Source organism: Impatiens glandulifera, chromosome 6 (assembly GCF_907164915.1).
Source record: "Impatiens glandulifera chromosome 6, dImpGla2.1, whole genome shotgun sequence".
Classification (NCBI taxonomy): Eukaryota; Viridiplantae; Streptophyta; class Magnoliopsida; order Ericales; family Balsaminaceae; genus Impatiens; species Impatiens glandulifera.
This window is the reverse complement of record NC_061867.1, coordinates 7650349-7671408: the sequence shown is the minus strand read 5'-3', so window position 1 is coordinate 7671408 and position 21060 is coordinate 7650349. Positions and strand designations below refer to the sequence as shown.

Sequence of the window (21060 nt, the reverse complement as noted above, 5' to 3'; positions counted from 1 at the left end):
TAATAACTTCAACGAAATTGGAATATAAATTTTATTAGAAGTTATAGATTATTAGAGTTTTGTAAAGAATTATTAGAATTTATAGGTTATTAGAATTTTGTAAGGAATGATTAGAAGTTATAAGTTGTTAAATTTGGTTGAGAGTATAAAATAAGTATAAATTATATAATTTTTTTTTATATTGTGTTTGGTCAGTGATATAAGATAATAGTAAAAAGTATAAAATATTATTTTATCTTTATATTTATATAAATTATTTTTAATTATTATTTTATAATTAATAGTAGTTTGTATTATTAATCATATTAAAATTAATATATTTATCTTATATATTTTATTATTATTGAAATTAATAAAGAAAATTGATATATAATTATTATATTAGATGCACTTTCTAATTATATAATAATTACAATCAAATATAAAATAATAAGTATTTGTATGGTCCACACGGAAAGGAAAATCCATTTTGTATGTGATTAACTTCAATGACTGTTCTTCAGTAGACACAAGATAACATTTGTGAGAAGTTTATTCATCAGATTGATTGATCATTGAGAGAGAAACCACCATGGCTGAAGCAGCTCTAATCAGTGGATTGCTTTCAAACTTGGCACCTCTGATTAAGGATGAATTCTCGTTGTTTTGGAGTTTTAAGAAGGAGGTTCAAAAGCTATCCAGCACTTTATCTTCGATTAGTGCCGTTCTTGAGGATGCAGAAAGAAAGAAGGACAAGGACAAACAAACGGAAGATTGGTTGCGGAAGCTCAAGGATGTGGCGTATGAGGTTCGAGACATCATGGACGACTGCACCTATGAAGATCTTCGTCTTCAAGTCAACAGGCGTAATGCCTCCTCTTCAACCCGGATCAAGGTAACCAACTCAATAACCCATCCTTTTATCAGTACTTGGACACGTCTAAAAGTTGGTCACAAAATTAAGGATGTTCAAGAGAAGCTTAACCAAATTTCTTCAGAGCGCCAAACGTTAAGTTTGCGTGAATCTATTCATGGCAAGTTTATTAGTCGTTGGCGTGAAACCATATCTCTTTCTAGTTGTAATAAAGTATATGGGAGAGATATGGAGAAGAAAAAGATTATTGATATTCTGGTCAATAATACATCTGGTGCTTGTGTTGATAAAAAACTATCTGTTCTACCCATTGTTGGAATTGGGGGTCTTGGTAAAACAACACTTGCCCAAACGGTCTTCAACGACGAGGAGATTGCTAAGCATTTTGAAATCAAAATCTGGGTTTGTGTTTCTGATGAATTTGATATTCAACTGGTGATGAAAGCCATCTTAGAAGAAGAAAAGGCGGAAGCACGCTCAGAAGAATTGCAGAAAAAAGTTAGAGAGAAATTGAGCGGGAAAAGATATTTAATTGTATTGGATGATGTTTGGAATGAAAAATTTGATGAATGGGATCGGTTGAGATCTATCTTGGACTGTGGATCAAATGGTGCGTTTGTCCTTACCACGACACGAAAAAGAAATGTGGCAACAATTATGGAAACGATTCATCATATTCAGATATCATTGCTCTCTGACGAGGATTGTTGGCTACTCTTTGAAGAGCGTGCATTTATGTGTGGGACACCAAAAACTCCAAACTTTGTTGATATTGGAAAAGAAATAGCTAAAAAATGTAAGGGTGTTCCCTTAGTTGCCAAGACATTTGGAGGTCAATTGAGCTTCAAAAGTGATATAAATGAATGGTCTAAAATAAGAGATAATGAGGTATGGAAGACATCTCAAAATGAAGAAGAATCTGATCTCTTGCCTATTCTAAGGTTGAGTTACTATGAACTTCCTTATCATTTTAGAAGATGCTTTGTGTTTTGTGCTATATTTCCCAAGGATGCTGAAATTGAAAAGGAGAGATTAATCCAATTGTGGATGGCTCATGATTTAATTCCTACAGTTAAAAACCAAGAAGTGGAAGATATTGGGAATACAATTTGGAAAGAGTTGTGTTGGAGATCCTTTTTTCAAGACGAGAAATTAGATTATTTTGAAAAAGAGATATGTAAGATGCACGATCTTATGCACGATCTTGCCCAATCTGTTATGAAAGATGAATGTTATATGTTGGATGCTAACAGCTCAAATGATGGTTTAAAACGAGAAATTCGTCATGTAAGGGCAATATTTGATGAATTTGTCAAAATATCAGCTCATTCTCTTAAGAAAATTGGAGGGTTGCAAACGCTAATATTCATCAAAGAGAGAGATGATAAAAATGTCATAAAGCGGATTTCTTTGAGTGTCTTGAAGAAGGAACTTCCGACTTTACGCGTCCTTGAACTGGGGTACTACTATGTGCAATATCAAGATTTGCATTACCTGGGATTGCATTACCTGGGATGTCTAAAAAATCTGAGATATTTAGACATTTCGGGTAATAAAGAGATAACAACATTACCGGATAGTATTTGTGATCTCTTGAACTTACAGACTTTGAAACTCAATGGTTGTTCTAAGCTTGAAAATTTGCCCAGAAATACGAAAGACCTTATTAGTCTGCGGCATCTTTATTTGGGGGAGTGTGATGGATTAAAATATATGCCTAGAGAGATGGGGCAATTGAAACATCTGAAGACGTTAAGCTTGTTTGTCATAGGCATGAAGGAGAAAGACGGTCAACTAGATGAATTAAAAGAATTGGATATCTGCGGATCATTGACAATTAAGAATCTTGGGAGAGTTAGTGATGCAACTATTGCAAGAGGGGTAAGTATGGCTGAAAAGACGAGTATCAAGAAGCTTTGGTTGTTATGGAGATCTAATGATGAAGTTGATGATAATGAGAGGAAGAGTACTAGAGATGAGAAAATTGGTGAAGCTCTAGAGGTTTCAACGATGCTGAAAACATTGACGATGAATGGTTACAAAGGTGTGAATCTCCCAAAATTGGTGTCTCCTATTATTCCTAGTGCCGGAGTATTCCCTAATCTATCCCTGCTGAAAATATTTTATTGCCCAAAGCTAGGGAGATTGCCGCCTCATCTCAAAGCACTCAAATATGTAACTGTTTGGGGTGAATGTTCGGATGAGTTGTTATATAGCATCTTAAATCTTAGTGCTCTCAATGATCTCTTTCTTTGTGGTATGGGAAAAAGAAATGTTTTATTTGGAGCTGGTTATATACCTTCATCATCGTCAACCCTTGCGGACAATAATAATAATAATGAAGCACAATTAGGAGGAGTACGCTCAACTTTCCAATCTCTTCAAGGTCTGACTATTCTCCACTGCAAGAAGTTAAGGCGTTTGTTTGATGAGGGAATGATATCAAAGATTAGTGGCTGCCAGAACAAACACTTCACCAACTCTCTCACGAGATTGACTATTGGTAGTTGTCCGGAGTTGATGATATCAGTTGAGGAATTTGTTGGAAACCTCAATATTAATAATAATTCACTACAGAGATTGTATATTAGAGAATGTCCTAAGTTGGTGTCTTCAGAAGATGCGGACGATTTTATGGCACTCCTGCGTTCTCTTCGAGCAAGACTTGGTCCTGAGAAGTTCAATGTAGATATTCTATTGGGAGAGGAATAGAAGAAGAAGGTACATATAAAAATAATAATTATATTAATCTATTATTACTTAAATTCGAATCCGTGATAGTTTTCTAATTGAATTCGATTTGACCGTGATATTGCTTTTCGGCAGTCAGTAGGATATTCTGCAGCTCCTCCAATCATAGTTGCTATATTTTGGTTCATGTTGTTGCTGTGGAAGATTAAAGCCACACGGATATTCTCCAGCTACTTACATTACTGTTACTGCAATGTATGTTTTCTTCTCCTCTTTCATCAATTTGATTGTGACTTTCAATTGTTTATTTGTTTGTTTGTTTGTTTGAATGTTATATATATAGAGAGTTGGAAGCATTTATCCTATTTCAGGGTCAAGCATAAAGTGATAACTTAAAGGAGTAGAAGACTCATCAAAGAGGTAGTACCTAAATAATTATATTCTTTTTTGTAATCTATTGATTTTATTGGAAAATAATCACGAAGAGCTGAGCATAATGACCACATAACCAAATTTGGTATGTAGAGGTAGAGCAGCTCTCTTTCTATGATTTTATTTTTAATCTTCTATGTGCATTAAGGAATTAAACAAGGTGAGAATTAATCTTCTCAATTCATCCCTAATTCATTTGATTATCTCATTCCCATTGCTTGTTAGAATTAATCATCCATTAATAGTTCAAGCTGAATAGAGTATACAAATTTATGTTTTGGCAGATGAAAAAGAGGATGATGGAGGAAAATGGTGCAAATAACTACTTGAACAAGAGGCTGGAATTGCTTCAGAAGGTGATTGATTCTTCAATATTCAATCAACTTGTTTTGATCTTATTTGTTGTTTTCGTAATATGGTATGTATGTATGTATTATCAGACTAACAGGAGAACACGGATCTGTTGGAAAGGGTTGAAACACTGAAGAAAGAACTCGAAGGGGAGAAGCTTAAATGCAACTAAACAAATCGTTAAAGGCTTGTACACAATATTCATTCTTTTTTTTATCCCTAGAACAAAGGCGAGATGATTCATTCGAACCCTAGTTATGTTGTGTTTTCATTCGACGAAGTTCGATGTAAATATTATAAAGGAGGAATAGAAGAAGAAGGAGAGTCAAATAGAAGGTACTGTACGTATAAAGATTAATTGCATCTTTTATTAACTATTTGATTAATTGCATCTTTTATTAACAATTGAAGAGTCTGAAATGATGTCGCTGGTGACAATTTCAGGAAGGAAGTGATAATCAGCAAATGAATGGTAGTCTGGAGGGAGTCTCGATAGACATGTAGGGTAATAATCATTTTCACGTAACACTAATCCTCCTTTGAGCTGCACAATTATTTATATTCAAATGCAATATATTTAGTGTCCGATGTTGAATATTCTTAGCTATCTATTGTGTAGTTCAAAACACAGAAAAAAAACCATATATTGCACTCTCTTAATCCAAATAAAATAAGTTTTTTCCCAAAATAAAATAAGAAGTTTTCAAATAAACATCAATTCAAATCAAGAAAGCAAATTTGGAAATATTGAAGAGTAAAAGTTGAGTAGGCAATATCATTCCGTTTTCATCTCATTGTTAGTCCTCTGTTTTCTCCTTTAGCTACTCTCAGCGCTGAAAACGTGTTTTATACTTCTTTGGTAGCTATCAATTGATGATAACTATTCTGCTGACTAAATATTTGAACTTTAAAATAACAAGACTCTGATACTAAATGTAAAGAACAGAGTATCAGGTGATAAATATTAGTGACTGACTGCAGGGTGTTTACATAAACCTGCTGCTCTATCAGCTAATAACATATTAACACGTACATCTTTTCAAGTTCAGAATCCTAGCATCAATTTATTAACATTTTTTCGAGCCTTTTATGTGTTTCCAAAATCATATGTTAAGCCTAGAAGAACTGAGTTTGTAATAAAGTATTAACTAATTCTTATGATAACTCGTCATGAAATTTACGTAATAGATAAGGTTGGAGATTTGTATGATTTCCTTATTTTTGTTTTTTCATTTCTACCTGCTTCACAATATAGATGGGAAGCTGAATTGAATATACAAGCTTCATTGATAAATGAGGTTCAACAACCTGGAGAAAAATATGACGAATGTTGTTCTATGTTGGTTGAAGTTTTGAAAGATGTGAAAGACAAACTAATTGTTATTAATCTTGAGCATTCAATGACCGAAAATAATTGCAATTTGTCGCTAATACCTCAAAATGATGAAAAGTTGAAAAAAGTATTCAAGATTTGCAGAATGAAAATGCTCCAGTTTCTGATCCTTTGCTTTCTGGTACGTTTTTTTCTTTTATTTTTAGCAAATTTATGTAAATTGCATGCTTTAAGTCAATGTGTATCTTAGATTGGGGCTTCAATTTTAATGGAGTCTTTACCTTGACCAACAGCTCTAAACCCTGCGATTTTCGTATTTGGATTGATCTATCTTACATTGAAAAGGATTCCTTTTTCCTTTGTCCAAAGCTGGTGGATTTTGTCAAGATCTGATTCAATTGTAGGGTTTAATCTACTCAATGGCCAAGAACACGGAAGTTCTAAAGAGTTATTTTATTGCAATTTTAACCATTTACTTATTCTCTTAAACCAGATTACTTTAGCCAATACAATAGCTACTTAGACTATAAATACCACTATTGTAGCTCTTGCCCTTTCTCGAATTGAGGGACAAATCTGGGCGCTTTCACTCAGCCAAATCCCTACCCTCAGCTCTATTACTAAAATATGGGAAGATGATACTAATAGACTAAGTGAAGAATGTTGAGGATGGAGATCTTTTTGTTGGTCATATTAGCATTATCTTTATGACTTTCTCATTATCGTTTTTCAGTTCTTCCCGCCTCACATAATGATGGATTGGAAGCGAATTTGGCTTTACAATCACACGGCATAAACGAGTCGCAGCGTCCTCTTGCCCATTTAGAGTTAACCGATCATAAGAATTCTCTTGGTAAGGAAAATGTATCTAATTCATGCCTTTTCTTGTAGCATTTTGCAGCTTGTTTTGTGGCATTCTCTAGTTGATACCTGTGCTTGAGATATGTGATGATAATACAATTGTTTGGATGCTCAATGTGAACAATGACGCCAATTTCTTATGAAAAGTTGATGGAGTAAACATAGTAATTTTGTCAGTAATGCATTACATTGGGTTCAGGTGTTGTATGGTAGGGTTAGGGGAGGGTCATTAAATATTAGTAAAGAATGCCTTGGACCATACTATGTTATTTACTTGTACCAAGTTTGTTAGAGAATTGTTTGGATAGCTGTAATTGTGTTATTAAATATAATTTATATGGCTATAAATAGATAGTTGGGTATAGGAAAAGATGATCAAATGAATGGAGATTTTTTGTCGGGGACATGATTGCTTTGTGCAGCTACAGGTGGAATAAATTTCTTTGTTTTCTGTTTGCCTGGACCCATGTTTTTGTTGTTTCTTGAGTCATTTCTTTTGATCGTCAGGTCTTTGTTAGTCTCTGTACTTTTTTCTTTTCATGCTTCTTTCGCTGAGCTTAAATGTCAATTTTCTCTTTTCATTCATGGATTTTTTTTCAATTGTTTTTATCAAACGAATGTAGATTTGTGTTGGCCCCTCTCCTCACATTCTCTCTTGTAGCTCTCTCCATTGACACTCACCCCTTTCTTATATGAACCATTGAACCCTAAATATATTACATGATTCATGGGTTTGCAGTTTGTGCATTCAGAAACTTGTAAACCTATTATGATTTTTGTTAGTGTTTATTGATTAGGAGCAGTTAAAATGTAAAAGTTTGTATTTTCTTAATCCAATAATGATCTTGTTCTAAATCTTGTACTTGCCGACTTTCATTCTTCATTACATCCCTTCATTCATCACTGTATTTCTTGATGATTTAACACTGGTAGCAAGTCTAATTTCAAATTCAACTAATCGCTAGACTACATCTCATTCTCTTGCACATTTTGATTACAGATGGAGGACAATGGTATAAAAATCGGTTACAAAATTATTTACAAAAGAGAAATCTTAGGTTTCCAGAGTATTCATTTGAGAGCCAAGGTCCTCCACATGCTTCTTACTTCAAGTGTAAGGTTACTGTGTGTGGACAGAGTTATCAGAGTAATGAATTTTTCCTCAGCATGAGAGATGCTGAGAATGCTGCAGCAAAAATTTCTTTTGAACAAATTTCAGTCAATGAAGATCAGAAGGTTATCCTTTTAGACAGTTTGATTTGATATGGCCTCTAATACAGTTTGTAACATTATTGTCTTAATTTTAAGTTATTTTGCATACTACAATAATATGTTGAATTTATATAGGGTGATTTTGGTCTTTATAAAAATGCCTTGCAAGAATTGGCTCACAAAAGAGGCTTCTTGAGTCCAAGTTATAAGACTGAAAGCTGTGGTCCAGGTCACTCGCTTACTTTTCTTTCAACCGTGATAGTAGATGACAAAATTTACCTAGGGATAGCTGCGAAGAGCAAAAAGCAGGCAGAGGTCAACGCAGCCAAGTCAGCATATGATTCACTTCAAGGTTGTAAGATGTTCTTCTTCACATATTTGTTTTTGTTATTGGTTGCGAAATAGTTGATTTCCTTAGTAAATGTGGATTTTCTTAAATGTTATTTATGTGAAAATTATTTTTTGTACCAATTTAGTTGCCTCTATGTTATTTTGCTCTTTGTCTCATGTTTGAGGGATAAATCACCTAAGGTCTCACTTTCATTTCCAATTCCATACCCCTTTGATAAGCATAGAAGGGGACTGTAACATGAATTTGTAGATGAATTGTCAAGCTGTCCATATATCAAAATGCAAGAAAAAACCGATCTGAGCAAAACAAACTCACAAAGGGTCAACTAGGCCATACTCATCAGGATTGTCCTCTATTTCACCTAATCAAACATCAGAAATCATTAGGGTGTACCATGTAGCCTAGCCTTAACTTTCTAAATGACCTTTTTTGTATGGTTCATTTTATAAATGTTGTTGAGACAATGAACAAAAGAAAAACAAGTTACACAAAAACAACAAATTGAAACAAAAGTAGTGGATAAGCTCATTCATTCTGAGCTCCTAAATAAGGTTAATAATAGCTCAGACAGAGAAAACAAGAGAACCCGAGAGAATTCAGCTAGAGTAGCGAGGATCGAGTTCTCAAGGATTCTAACCGGACTTCTCTTGCCTTAATAAATACTCCAGTTCTTTTCAAGCCAAATAGTCCACAAGATGATGATGCAATGCTTTCCAATTTTGTTCTCCTAACTGCAGAAAATTTGCACTTAGAAAATCTGCAAATGGGCATTGATCCACTTTTATAAGAGAAATATGCTGGTACTCAAATTGAGGTTTCTTTTTCTTATTATTATGAAATGACATTTTTTCTGTAAATCTACCAAAGGTATCAATTTGGGAACACATCTCGAAGATCCTTGTGTATCTAACGAGATCAAAGAGGTGGTTATGTTTGATTCAACTACCAAAAATGTTTTGAATGGCTCTATTAATGCTTCCCCCATGCTTGAACAAGAAGATATTAGAGACGGCAAAAGACCAAGGAGCTTTATGTCATGTTAAAATGTGTATGTATCTTTCTTTACACTATTGTTTTCCCTCATCTCAAACATTACCTTGTTCTGCTATATAAATTCTTTTGTGACTCTAATATCAGGCTGCATCTGGAGAAGACGCGTCGGTTGACCTTTACGGGTGGTTCTTTTTAAATGAAATATACTTTTCATAATCTAAAGTTACTAACGTAAAAATAAAGTGTGTTCTATTGGAGTAGATGTATTCAAGTGGATCTTAACAATTTCGAAAACCTTGATATGGAGCATTGAACTTTTAGTAGATCATCCTTCCATGTAGTGATTGTGAGTATGTGTTATTGAACTTAATTCATGGCAACACTTGTTGGAATTTGTGTTGAACTGATTTGATTTTTGTGTAGTTTATGTAACATTTACATTTGTCTTGGTTTAAAAGAAGAAGATGATAATAGTTGGTCTGTTTGGGTATGTCTATATGTGTTATTTTGTAGGAATATTTATATGATACTTACTCCATGTTGAGAATATACCAGTCAGATGAGTTTGATTGGTTCTGAAATGCTTTTTTTTTTTTTTTTTTATCAATTTTCTCCATTTCTGTTCGAAGTCCATTTTTTGGGATATGATCAAAATTTTTTTCAATATCGAATTTGTAAAGGCAATTTTTCTTTTTTCTCATAGTAATGAAATTAATGCACTCATTGTGAATGAGTGAGACATCTGAGACATCAAATTAGTATGATTAATTTGAATAATTATAACTATTTTTATTTTATTATTTAATATGGTTGTTTGTTATTTTAATTATTTTTAATGTTGAAAGTTAGAAGATACCCATTTACATAATTAATAATTGTTAATATTATTATTTTTGTTATATTTATTTTGTTTTTTATTTGTAAAGTAATAGTTTAAATTTTATTTATTTTACATCTCATTTGATAATGCAATTAATAAAACATTTTTTTTTAATTCAAACTAAATAACATTGTCTAAGTTAAATAAATATTACATAAAATAAATATAATAATAGAAGCTTAATTAATGAATTGTTAAATATTCTATCTAAAAAAAATTACGGGTTCGATTCTTACCTAAGACGACTTAGTTGAAGTTATTGTTGATAGAAGTTTAATTAATGATTCTATATATTTGAGATAAGTAAAAGTTTTTTCTCCAAAGACTAACAAACGAGTTCAACGAGCATTTTACTTAACTGAGATTCAAATAACTCTATGTTCATTTACATAACTAGTCGAAACTGCAAAGTATTCTCCTAGTTTAACTAGGAACCAATTAATGTCACATGATTAGAAACTTTAAATTGAAACTCCAGTCACTCCATTGTTTCTTCATAAAATATTCAGATTAAGAAATATTTAAACGTAATAATAGAAAATTATAAACAAGTGAATAAATGTAAATTTTATTATTTTTTAATAATTAGATAAATCGGTAAACTAAATTGAAAAACAATAAATAAATTAGGGAGGGATCTTGTGACGTTTCTATAGTAATTTTTTTGGGGCTTCATCACACCCGAGCACACAGAGCACCACATGATGACTGGAGCTTGCTATTGAATGTATTTAATTTTGGAAGGAAATTAGATTATTTTTTTTAAGTCATCCCATGTGAGGAAGATCATCAACATGTCAACAAAATATTACATGATCATGAGGAGAACAAAATGATTTATATTGCACGAATGACACGATCGGCACAAATAGAACGATTGACACAATTTGTCATGTATCAAGGTCGCGGTTCTCTTATTGTGGTCACGATTGTTTGTCATTGAGCGTCGCTTGTCAAACGTGTGCACGATCGACACGAACGTCACAATATAAGCTCTAATAGCTAGGTCGTTCATTCATCTTCAAATCTTGGTTGGAAGGTTCAGGTTTCTAATTTACCCTGTTCTATTATAACTAGAGTTTTTGATGTACCCTATTATGTAATTGTATTTTTTGTTGCTTTGTTGATGTGTTCTATTTTTTATTAAAATTGAAAGAAAAAAAAGAAATAAATATAAGGAAGTCAAAGAATTTGTGATGAAAGATTTATGGAAGACAGCTGAAAAGGAAATTGACACGATTGCTGAAGAAATTATCCAGGAAAAACAAGAATGCAATAAAGGTAAGGAACCAATTACTAATAAAAATTCTGAAAAATGTAGCAGAAAACAAGAGAAGAAAGAAGGAATTTAGAAGGTTGGTTATAACGAGAGAGCCAACATGTTTGGTCTTACAAACCAGATTACCAAACTCTTAATGCATGTTAAGAAGGGAAAATCACAATCAGTAAAGAGAAAGGTCAACAAATAACAGTCCAACTCAATATTCACTATCTTCAGGACTGAAATTTACTAAAGAAAACATAATATGAGGATAGTTAAATGGTTAGTTGGTGTAATGAAGGAGCTGATTAAGACTCTCAAATCCAAGACCTACACTATCAAGAGTAATTCAACATGGAAAGTCAATGAGGTATGTAAAAATAAAGCATAATTTGAAGATCATGCCTATAAAGGAAAAGTCTACTTGAAGGATATCCAAACAAATGTAGAGATATTCAACTCTTCTTTTAAATTCAAACTGCCTTCTAAACTAGAGGAGAAATGTATTGAAGACTGAAAGTTTGTGGTGGTTGAAAATTTCATTGATAAAAACAAAGTATCATTCGCAACTACCAAAGATGCTCTAATTAAATAGTGGTGAGAAAAAAGGGGCTCGAAAAAGTTTTTACAAACATATATGACCTCTACTTCTTGCATTTCAAAAAGGACTCAAATCTGAAAGAAATCTTGGAGAAAGGGATTATTTACATATGATCAAATTGCATTGAAGTTGAAAAAGTGGTTGAAAGAGATGAAAGACCAAAGAAAACGACCCAGATTTGGTTCAAACTCTGAAATATTACAGCCTACATTTACAATGCTGAAGCAATTAGTCATTTTGTAGGTACAATTGGGAAATCATTATATATGGACCCAATAACTGAAGGAGAAGAACACTTATCATTTGTTTAGAATTAACATTGAAGTGCATCCTAGGAGTGTTCTGCCAATAAAAATGGCAGTTGTTGACAGGAAATGAAAGCACAATGTCATAGAGATCTCTTATGAATGGAAACTAATGAGGTGTGTTTTTTGTAACACTTTCCTGCATAATAAATGTGATAAATCTAAAGAAGAAGAGAATAAAAACTAGAAAATCCAGGAAGCAAAAAAGAAAAAGAAGGAAATAGAGGAGGCTAAACTCAAAGATCGGATTCTGGAAAAAAAGAAATTAGTGAAAAAAAAGGTAAAGGGAACATGGGGAAGATGAAAAGAAAATTTGCTATAATGCGAAGAATCAAGATGGAAATGGAAGATAAACATCTAGTTGTTGTTGAGGAAATTCAAGAGGAAGATATCTAGAATTTCAAAGCTGAAACAGAAAATTCTAAAGCAAGCCGATAAAAAAGATTCCAAAACCAATGTGGAGTCTGAAGCTGAATCCGAAGATAAGGAAGACAAGAACACATAAATTCAAGTTGAATATAACAAAAGTAAAAGCTCTGAAATTCTCAGAAAAAAATCTTTCTATCAAATTAGAATGAGCTCGTAAACGAGAAACAACAATAATCATCATCCTCTTCAATACAATTTCTTTTCATCGTCAGAGGAAGGAGAAGAGGAAGGGGAAGAAATTCTCTTAATGAAAACAGATGGCATGCAAAAATACCAGGTTGGGATGGTTAAATTAGAAATGGTATTTTCTGTTTGTAATCTCTATTTTCTTTAAAATGTATGAATGATACTAATAAGTTTTTTTAGAGTCTTTTGATTGTCATCCTTAATCATACCTAGGGTTTGTCTAGTTTTGATTTATGACCCTCCCACTTTTGAGATTTTAATGAAAATGGTTCTAACCGTTTTCCAAAAAAAAATTATTAATATTGTTCGTGTCTTTAGCTATGGTTGTGGTTTTCGGTTTCGCGTTCTTCTTAAAGCTTTGCGCATTTGATAACTTTATATCACAACTTCTTCACATGATGTTGAACTTTTGAGGCGGATTTCATTTTCTTTTAAATATGTCATAGTTTATTACTCGGAGGAAACTGGTGTTATTTTATATTGGTACAGGAGGTTGCAGTTTGATCATGTTAACAAAGAAGCAATGAATGAATCTATTGAATGGAGACGAAGGTACGATAAAGAAGTCGAAAGGGTACAATGTGCATTAAGGAATTAACCTATGTTTAGATCATCTCTATAGTGATAAACTTCTAATTGTTTTTTCTTTAATTATGGGTTATTCCATTTCATGGGAAAATAATATGAGATTCTTAATGTAACAAGTATTTTTGTACTCCTTTCACTCTTTCAATTTTTTTTGCTAATACACTTGGGTTTTGTTGTTTATTTTGCCTTAAAGATTTTTTTTTTCTTTTTAAATTAAAAAAATGAGTGATGCAGATGAAAAGGAGTTCAACTTTAAAGAGAATGATGAAGGAAAGTGGTGCTAATGCAAATATAAGAGGGCACACAAAAAACTAGCTACAAAATGTAAATGTTCTTTTAGTTTTGAATCCTTAATGATCCAAATGAAAAATCAATAATGAGAGATATCTCATATGAAAAAATAAAAGATAATAACTGCCCAAAGGTTAAGTTTTTTTAAGATCACAAAGAGACTTATTAGTGAATTAGTCTCCTTGGATGAGATTTGGTTCTCAAATATTTTGATTGATTTAGTTAAGTTATAAAATAATTTCATTAACATGTTATTGCAAAATAAAAATGAAAAAGATAGATGATCCAAATTTGAATACATGACCTTTAGTTTAATTAAAGATAAAAAATGTTGGAAACAAAACTTGAAATGAAGATATTTTTTTTTTCAAGATCAGAACGAGACTTGGTTATCATATCATATATTTTTTTAGCAGTGTATATCATCATTATACACAAGGATGGATTTATCAAACTTTATACATTGCAATTTAATTTTTCATCAATAAAGATGGTTGTCCATATCTTGGTACACACATTATTTGTCTCAAACAAACACTTAATTTATACATTGCTAATTTTCTACAAGTGTTGTCATTATTTTGGTCCACACCTACATGTCTCTTGCATTGAATTAAGAGAAAACTATAAATAAATATTTTTATTTATATAAATTCCTAAATTTTGTTTTTGTATTCAACTAGACCCTTAAAACTTGATTGTGAGTTATAAAAGTTTAGTTTAAACTAATATTTGTCTCAGATTTTAAACGCGTTATACATTGCAATTTAGTTTTTCTACCAAGAGTGTTGTCTATTTCTTGATCCAAACTATGTTGTTGTATTGAATTGAGCTAAAACTACATATAAATATCTTTTTAATTATACAAGTTCTAAACTTTATTTTTATATTCAGTTAAGCCTTTAAAAATTTAATTGTGAGTTAGAAAATTTTAATTTAGACTAATATTTGTTCCCATAAAAAGCAAGAGAATTAAAATAAAGTAGAAATGAAAGAGGATGAGAGAAGCCTATTGTTATAGTGCAAAAAATTATGTCCAAAAATTCATGGGTTCAAAATAGTTTTACACCGAACACCGAAACCTTAATGAAAAATTGGAAAATTCGTACTAGTTATATTTAAAATTGCTAAAACTGGTTGCCAAAAACTAATTATACTAGTTGCAAATTTAGACCCTAAAATCCATTGTAATTTGATAGGCACAATCCACCGTGAAATATTTTATTTGTAAAAATAAATAAATGTACATTGAAAATTATTGAAAAATAGATGTATTACATCAGGCATGATATACCTAATTAAATTTGAAAGGTAAACAAAGAGGTGCTCATAAATTCCTAATAGGACAAAAATAAATGACCAGTTAACAATAATATATAAATTAGTGTTATATATTTTTTAATTTAAATTTAAACATCTCCAGTATATGAAGATCATTTAATATCTTCAACGAAATTGGAATATAAATTTTATTAGAAGTTATAGATTATTAGAGTTTTGTAAAGAATTATTAGAATTTATAGGTTATTAGAATTTGGTAAGGAATGATTAGAAGTTATAAGTTGTTAAATTTGGTTGAGAGTATAAAATAAGTATAATTTATATAATTTTTTTATATTGTGTTTGGTCAGTGATATAAGATAATAGTAAAAAGTATAAAATATTATTTTATCTTTATATTTATATAAATTATTTTTAATTATTATTTTATAATTAATAGTAGTTTGTATTATTAATCATATTAAAATTAATATATTATCTTATATATTTTTTATTATTATTGAAATTAATAAAGAAAATTGATATATAATTATTATATTAGATGTCACTTTCTAATTATATAATCATTACAATCAAATATAAAATAATAAGTATTTGTATGGTCCACACGGAAAGGAAAGGAAAGTCCATTTTGTATGTGATTAACTTCAATGACTGTTCTTCAGTAGACACAAGATAACATTTTTGAGAAGTTTATTCATCAGATTTCATTTGAGAGAGAAACCACCATGGCTGAAGCAGCTCTAATCAGTGGATTGCTTTCAAACTTGGCACCTCTGATTAAGGATGAATTCTCGTTGTTTTGGAGTTTTAAGAAGGAGGTTCAAACGCTATCGAGCACTCTATCTTCGATTAATGCCGTACTCAAAGATGCTGAGCGAAAGACCGTGCGGGAAAAGGACGAACAAACGGAAGATTGGTTGCGAAAACTGAAAGATGTGGCGTACGAGGTTCGAGACATCATGGATGAGTGCACCTTTGAAGATCTTCGTCTTCAAGTCAACAGGCGTAATGCCTCCTCCTCTTCAACCCTGATCCAGGTAACCAACTCAATAACCCATCCTTTTAGAAGTACTAGGACACGTCTAAAAGTTGGTCACAAAATTAAGGATGTTCAAAAGAAGCTTGACCAAATTTCTTCAGAACGTCAAAAGTTACATTTGCTTGAATCTGTTCCTGACTCAAAAATAGACAAGCTTACTAGTAATTCGCGTGAAACCATCTCTCTTTCTAGTTGTAATCAAGTTTATGGGAGAGATGAGGAAAAGAAACAGATTATTGATATTCTGGTCAATACATCTAGTGCCAAAAAATTATCTGTTCTGCCAATTGTTGGAATTGGGGGTCTTGGTAAAACAACACTGGCCCAAACTGTCTTCAACGACGAGGAGATTACTAAGCATTTTGAAACCAAAATCTGGGTTTGTGTTTCTGATGAATTTGATATTCAATGGGTGATGAAATCCATCTTAGAAGAAAAGGCGGAAGCACGCTCGGAAGAATTGCAAAAAAATGTTAGAGAAAAATTAAGCGGGAAAAGATATTTGATTGTATTGGATGATGTTTGGAATGAAAAATTTGATGAATGGGATCGGTTGAGATCTATCTTGGACTGTGGATCAAATGGTGCGTTTGTCCTTACCACAACACGGAAAAGAAATGTGGCAAAAATTATGGAAACGATTCAACATATTCGGATATCATTGCTCTCTGACGAGGATTGTTGGCTACTCTTTGAAGAGCGTGCATTTATGTGTGGGACACCAAAAACTTCCAACTTTGTTGATATTGGAAAAGAAATAGCTAAAAAATGTAAAGGTGTTCCCTTAGTTGCCAAGACATTTGGAGGACAATTGGGCTTTTTTTTATACTGGCTCCAGAGAAAAATATTTTAGTAAGAAGCAGGGGATAACAAAATAAAAGAGAGAAGATGGGCCAGGAACGTTCATGAGGGGTTAATGACCCAGTCAACAAAAGGACCCATCACACTCAGTGAATATTTCCCCAAAGAATACTTAAGTGATGATATGTCAGAAGAGGATGATGAAATTCTTTCTTTTTCTTAAAATTATGTGGGGGTCATAAACCTGGAAAGAGAAATGTAACTGTCTTGCTTTCCTTTTGCCCTTGCAGACACACATAGAAAGGGACCATACGAGCCTAGGATTGCTTTAAAGTAAACGCTTTCCGTCTTGCTTCAAATAAAGAAGGAAGGGCTTGCCATTCCACTCTTTTATCTCCGTCTAGTTCAGTTCTTAATGCTTTCTGTAGTTGCGGGGGGAGGGAGGCCTGAAGGCCGCTTTCAAGCGAGTAACCGACTACTTACCTTTCGCTTTTATTGATTCTTTGAAAAGATTGGGATCCTTGCCTATTCTTACTGTCTGACCTGCTTTATTACCTTACCTTATCACTTGGACTAACGATACATCGGTGTAAAAGTCAAAGATTGAGTTTCATCTGTGACTCTTTCCTCACATCAACTTATTGTAAATCAAAATAAAGAACATCTTTTAGAGTTTTCTCATATTTATGATAGATGGGCTTTAAAAGTGATATAAATGAATGGAGTAAAATAAAAAATAATGAGATATGGGAGACTCAAAATGAAGAATCTGATCTCTTGCCTATTCTAAGGTTGAGTTACTATGAACTCCCTTATCATTTGAGAAGATGCTTTGTGTTTTGTGCTATATTTCCCAAGGATACTATAATTAAAAAGGAGAGATTAATACAATTGTGGATGGCTCATGGTTTAATTCCTACAGTTAAAAACCAAGAAGTGGAAGATATTGGGAATACAATTTGGAAAGAGTTGTGTTGGAGATCCTTTTTTCAAGACGACAAATTAGATTATTTTGAAAAAGAGATATGTAAGATGCACGATCTTATGCACGATCTTGCCCAATCTGTTATGAAAGATGAATGTTATAGGTTGGATGCTAACAGCTCAAATGATGGTTTAAAACGAGAAATTCGTCATGTAACGGCAATGTTTGATGAATTTGTCAAAATATCAGCTCATTCTCTTAAGAAAATTGGAGGGTTGCAAACGCTAATTGTCGATGACAGAGTTGTTGATAAAAATGTCATAAAGAAGATTTCTTTGAGTGTCTTGAAGAAGGAACTTCCGACTTTACGCGTCCTTGAACTGGGGTGGTACTATGCGCAATATCAAGATTTGCATTACCTGGGATGTCTAAAACATCTGAGATATTTAGACATTTCGGGTAATAAAGAGATAACAACATTACCGGATAGTATTTGTGATCTCTTGAACTTACAGACTTTGAAACTCAATGGTTGTTCTAAGCTTGAAAATTTGCCCAGAAATACGAAAGACCTTATTAGCCTGCGGCATCTTTGTTTGAAGGGTTGTCATGGATTAAAATATATGCCTAGAGGGATGGGGCAATTAAAACATTTGAAGACGTTAAGCTGGTTTGTGATAGGCATGAAGGAGAAAGACTGTCAACTAGATGAATTAAAAGAATTGGATATCTGCGGATCATTGACAATTAAGAATCTTGGGAGAGTTAGTGATGCAACTATTGCAAGAGGGGTAAGTATGGCTAAAATGTCGAGTATCAATGAGTTGGAGTTGGAATGGAGATCTGATGATGAAGTTGATGATAATGAGAGCAAGAGTACTAGAGATGAGAAAATTGGTGAAGCTCTAGAGGTTTCAACGATGCTGAAAACATTGATGATGTATCGTTACAAAGGTGTGAATCTCCCAAAATTGGTGTCTCCTACTATTCCTAGTGCCGGAGTATTTCCTAATCTATCCGAGCTGATGATATCTGATTGCCCAAAGCTAGGGAGATTGCCGCCCCATCTCAAAGCACTCAAAGATGTAACTGTTTGGGGTGAATGTTCGGATGAGTTGTTATATAGCATCTCAAATCTCAGTGCTCTCACTCATCTCACTCTTGTTTTTATGATAGAAAGAAGTGTTTTATTTGGAGCTGGTTATAAGGCATTAATGTTTGATGATGAGATACCATCAACATCATCATCGTCAAATAATAATAGTGAAGCACAATTAAGAGGAGGAGTACGCTCAACTTTCCAATCTCTTCAATCTCTGCATATTAGTTACTGCTTCAATTTAAGGCGTTTGTTTGATGAGGGAATGATATCAAAGATTAGTGGCTGCCAGAACAAACACTTCATCAACTCTCTCACGGAATTGTGGATTATAGATTGTCCGGAGTTGATGATATCAGTTGAGGAATTTGTTGGAAACCTCAATATTAATAATAATTCACTACAGAGATTGTATATTAGCCGTTGTCCTAAGTTGGTGTCTTCAGAAGAAGCGGACGATGTTATCGCACTCCTGCGTTCCCTTCGAACCAGACTTTGTCCTAAGATGTTCCATTTAGATATTCTATTGGGAGAGGAACAGAAGAAGAAGAAGAAGAGTCAAATTAGAAGGTACGCATAACAATAATAATTATATTCATCTATTAATTAATGACATGTAAGAAATTTCTTGACTTATCCTAAAAGAGTCGAAGACTCAACAAAGAGTAATTTTTGAAAGATAATTAAGATAAAAAAAACGTTTAAGCAAGATAACCGAAGCTATAATATTAATATTGGCTGCAAACAGGACGCGTAGAAAGGATCCTTTGTATGATTTCAAGTAGGATGTTGGAATATCACCGATTCACAATACTTGTATGTGACTTCTTTCCATCGATCAAGCCAATTTAGAATCTGTGTTTTCAAATTGAACGTGTCATTGCTTTTCGCAGCAGTCAGTAGGCTATTCTGCAGCAGTCACACTCACGATAGAGTTGGAAGCATTTATCCTATTTGAGGGTCAAGCATACAGTGATAACTTAAAGGAGTAGAAGACTCATCAAAGAGGTAGTACCTATATAATTATATTCGTTTTGTAATTTCTATGATTTTATTTTTAATCTTCTATGTGCATTGAGGAATTAAACAAGGTGAGAATTAATCTTCTCAATTCTTCTGTTCATTTTATTTTCTCATTCCCATTGCTTGTTAGGTTATTAGTTAAACATATATATCATCCATTAATTAATAGTTCAAGCTTAATAGATCCTCATTACGAGTATTACAATTCATGTTTTCGCAGATGAAAAAGAGGCTGGAATTGCTTCAGAAGGTGATTGATTCTTCAATATTCAATCAACTTGTTTTCATCTTATTTCTTGTTTTGTTAATATGGTATGTATGTGTGTATGATCAAACTAACAGGAGGACATGGATATGTTGGAAAAGGGTTGAAACACTGAAGCAAGAACTCGAAGGGGAGAAGCTTAAATGCAACTAAGCAAATCGTTAAAGGCTTGTACACAATATTCATTCTTTTTTTATCCCTAGAACAAAGGCGAGATGATTCATTTGAACCCTAGTTATGTAAGGAGGAATAGAAGAAGGAGAAGAAGAGTCAATTTCAGGAAGTGATAATCAGCAAATGGTAGTCTGGAGGGAGTATCTATAGACATGTAGGGTAATACCTTAGAAATAATCATTTTCACGTAACACTAATCCTCCTTTGAGCTGCACAATTATTTATATTTAAATGCAATATATTTAGTGTCCGATGTTTAATATTCTTAGCTATCTATTGTGTAGTTCAAAACACAGACAAAACGATATATATAATGCACTCTCTTAATCCAAATAAATCACTTTTAACACAAAATAAGTTTTTTCCCAAAATAAAATAAGAAGTTTTCAAATAAACATCAAGCAAGCTCCAATTCAAATCAAGAAAGCAAATTTAGAAATATTGAAGAGTAAAAGTTGAGTAGGCAATATCATTCCGTTTTCATCTCATTGTTAGTCCTCTGTTTTCTCCTTTCACTACTCTCTGCGTTTTCATCTCATTGTTTTATAATGAGAAGTATTTAGTGGAAGCAACGATTGGTGTGAACAAAAATATATGAAAATACATCCACATCATTTTTATACCTAAATTAAAATGGGAATCAAAAAGTATTTCCATAGACATTTCTAATATCCTATTATTAGGTAAGATAGATGAAAGTGATCAAGAAAAGACAAAGAAAAATCAATTTTTTGAAATTCCAAAAAATATGAAATTTTAGTATTTTGTCAAATTTGCAACTCATTTTATTCAATTTGGCCTTAACAAGTAAGTGACCATAATTATTTACAT

At 32.5% G+C, this 21060-nt stretch overlaps 1 protein-coding gene across 16 annotated transcripts; it reads left to right on the top strand.

Moving 5' to 3' along the window:
- The first annotated feature begins 490 nt into the window (after positions 1-490).
- On the top strand, positions 491-20480 carry LOC124942167 (putative disease resistance protein RGA1). 16 transcript variants are annotated; one of them, XM_047482618.1, is made up of 10 exons: positions 494-3574; positions 3680-3799; positions 3916-3964; positions 4261-4332; positions 4417-4663; positions 4772-4832; positions 5583-5841; positions 6394-6513; positions 7522-7757; positions 7869-8026. In XM_047482618.1, the coding sequence occupies exon 1, from the start codon at positions 572-574 to the stop codon at positions 3563-3565; it is 2994 nt and encodes a 997-aa protein (XP_047338574.1). In that variant the 5' UTR covers positions 494-571; the 3' UTR covers positions 3566-3574; positions 3680-3799; positions 3916-3964; positions 4261-4332; positions 4417-4663; positions 4772-4832; positions 5583-5841; positions 6394-6513; positions 7522-7757; positions 7869-8026. The 16 variants fall into 16 exon arrangements, 11 of the variants coding, with proteins under 11 accessions (XP_047338566.1, XP_047338565.1, XP_047338567.1 ...); XM_047482619.1 differs by having other exon boundaries at positions 3888-3964; positions 4425-4663; XM_047482613.1 differs by having other exon boundaries at positions 3888-3964; positions 4772-4827.
- The last annotated feature ends 580 nt before the right edge of the window (positions 20481-21060 follow it).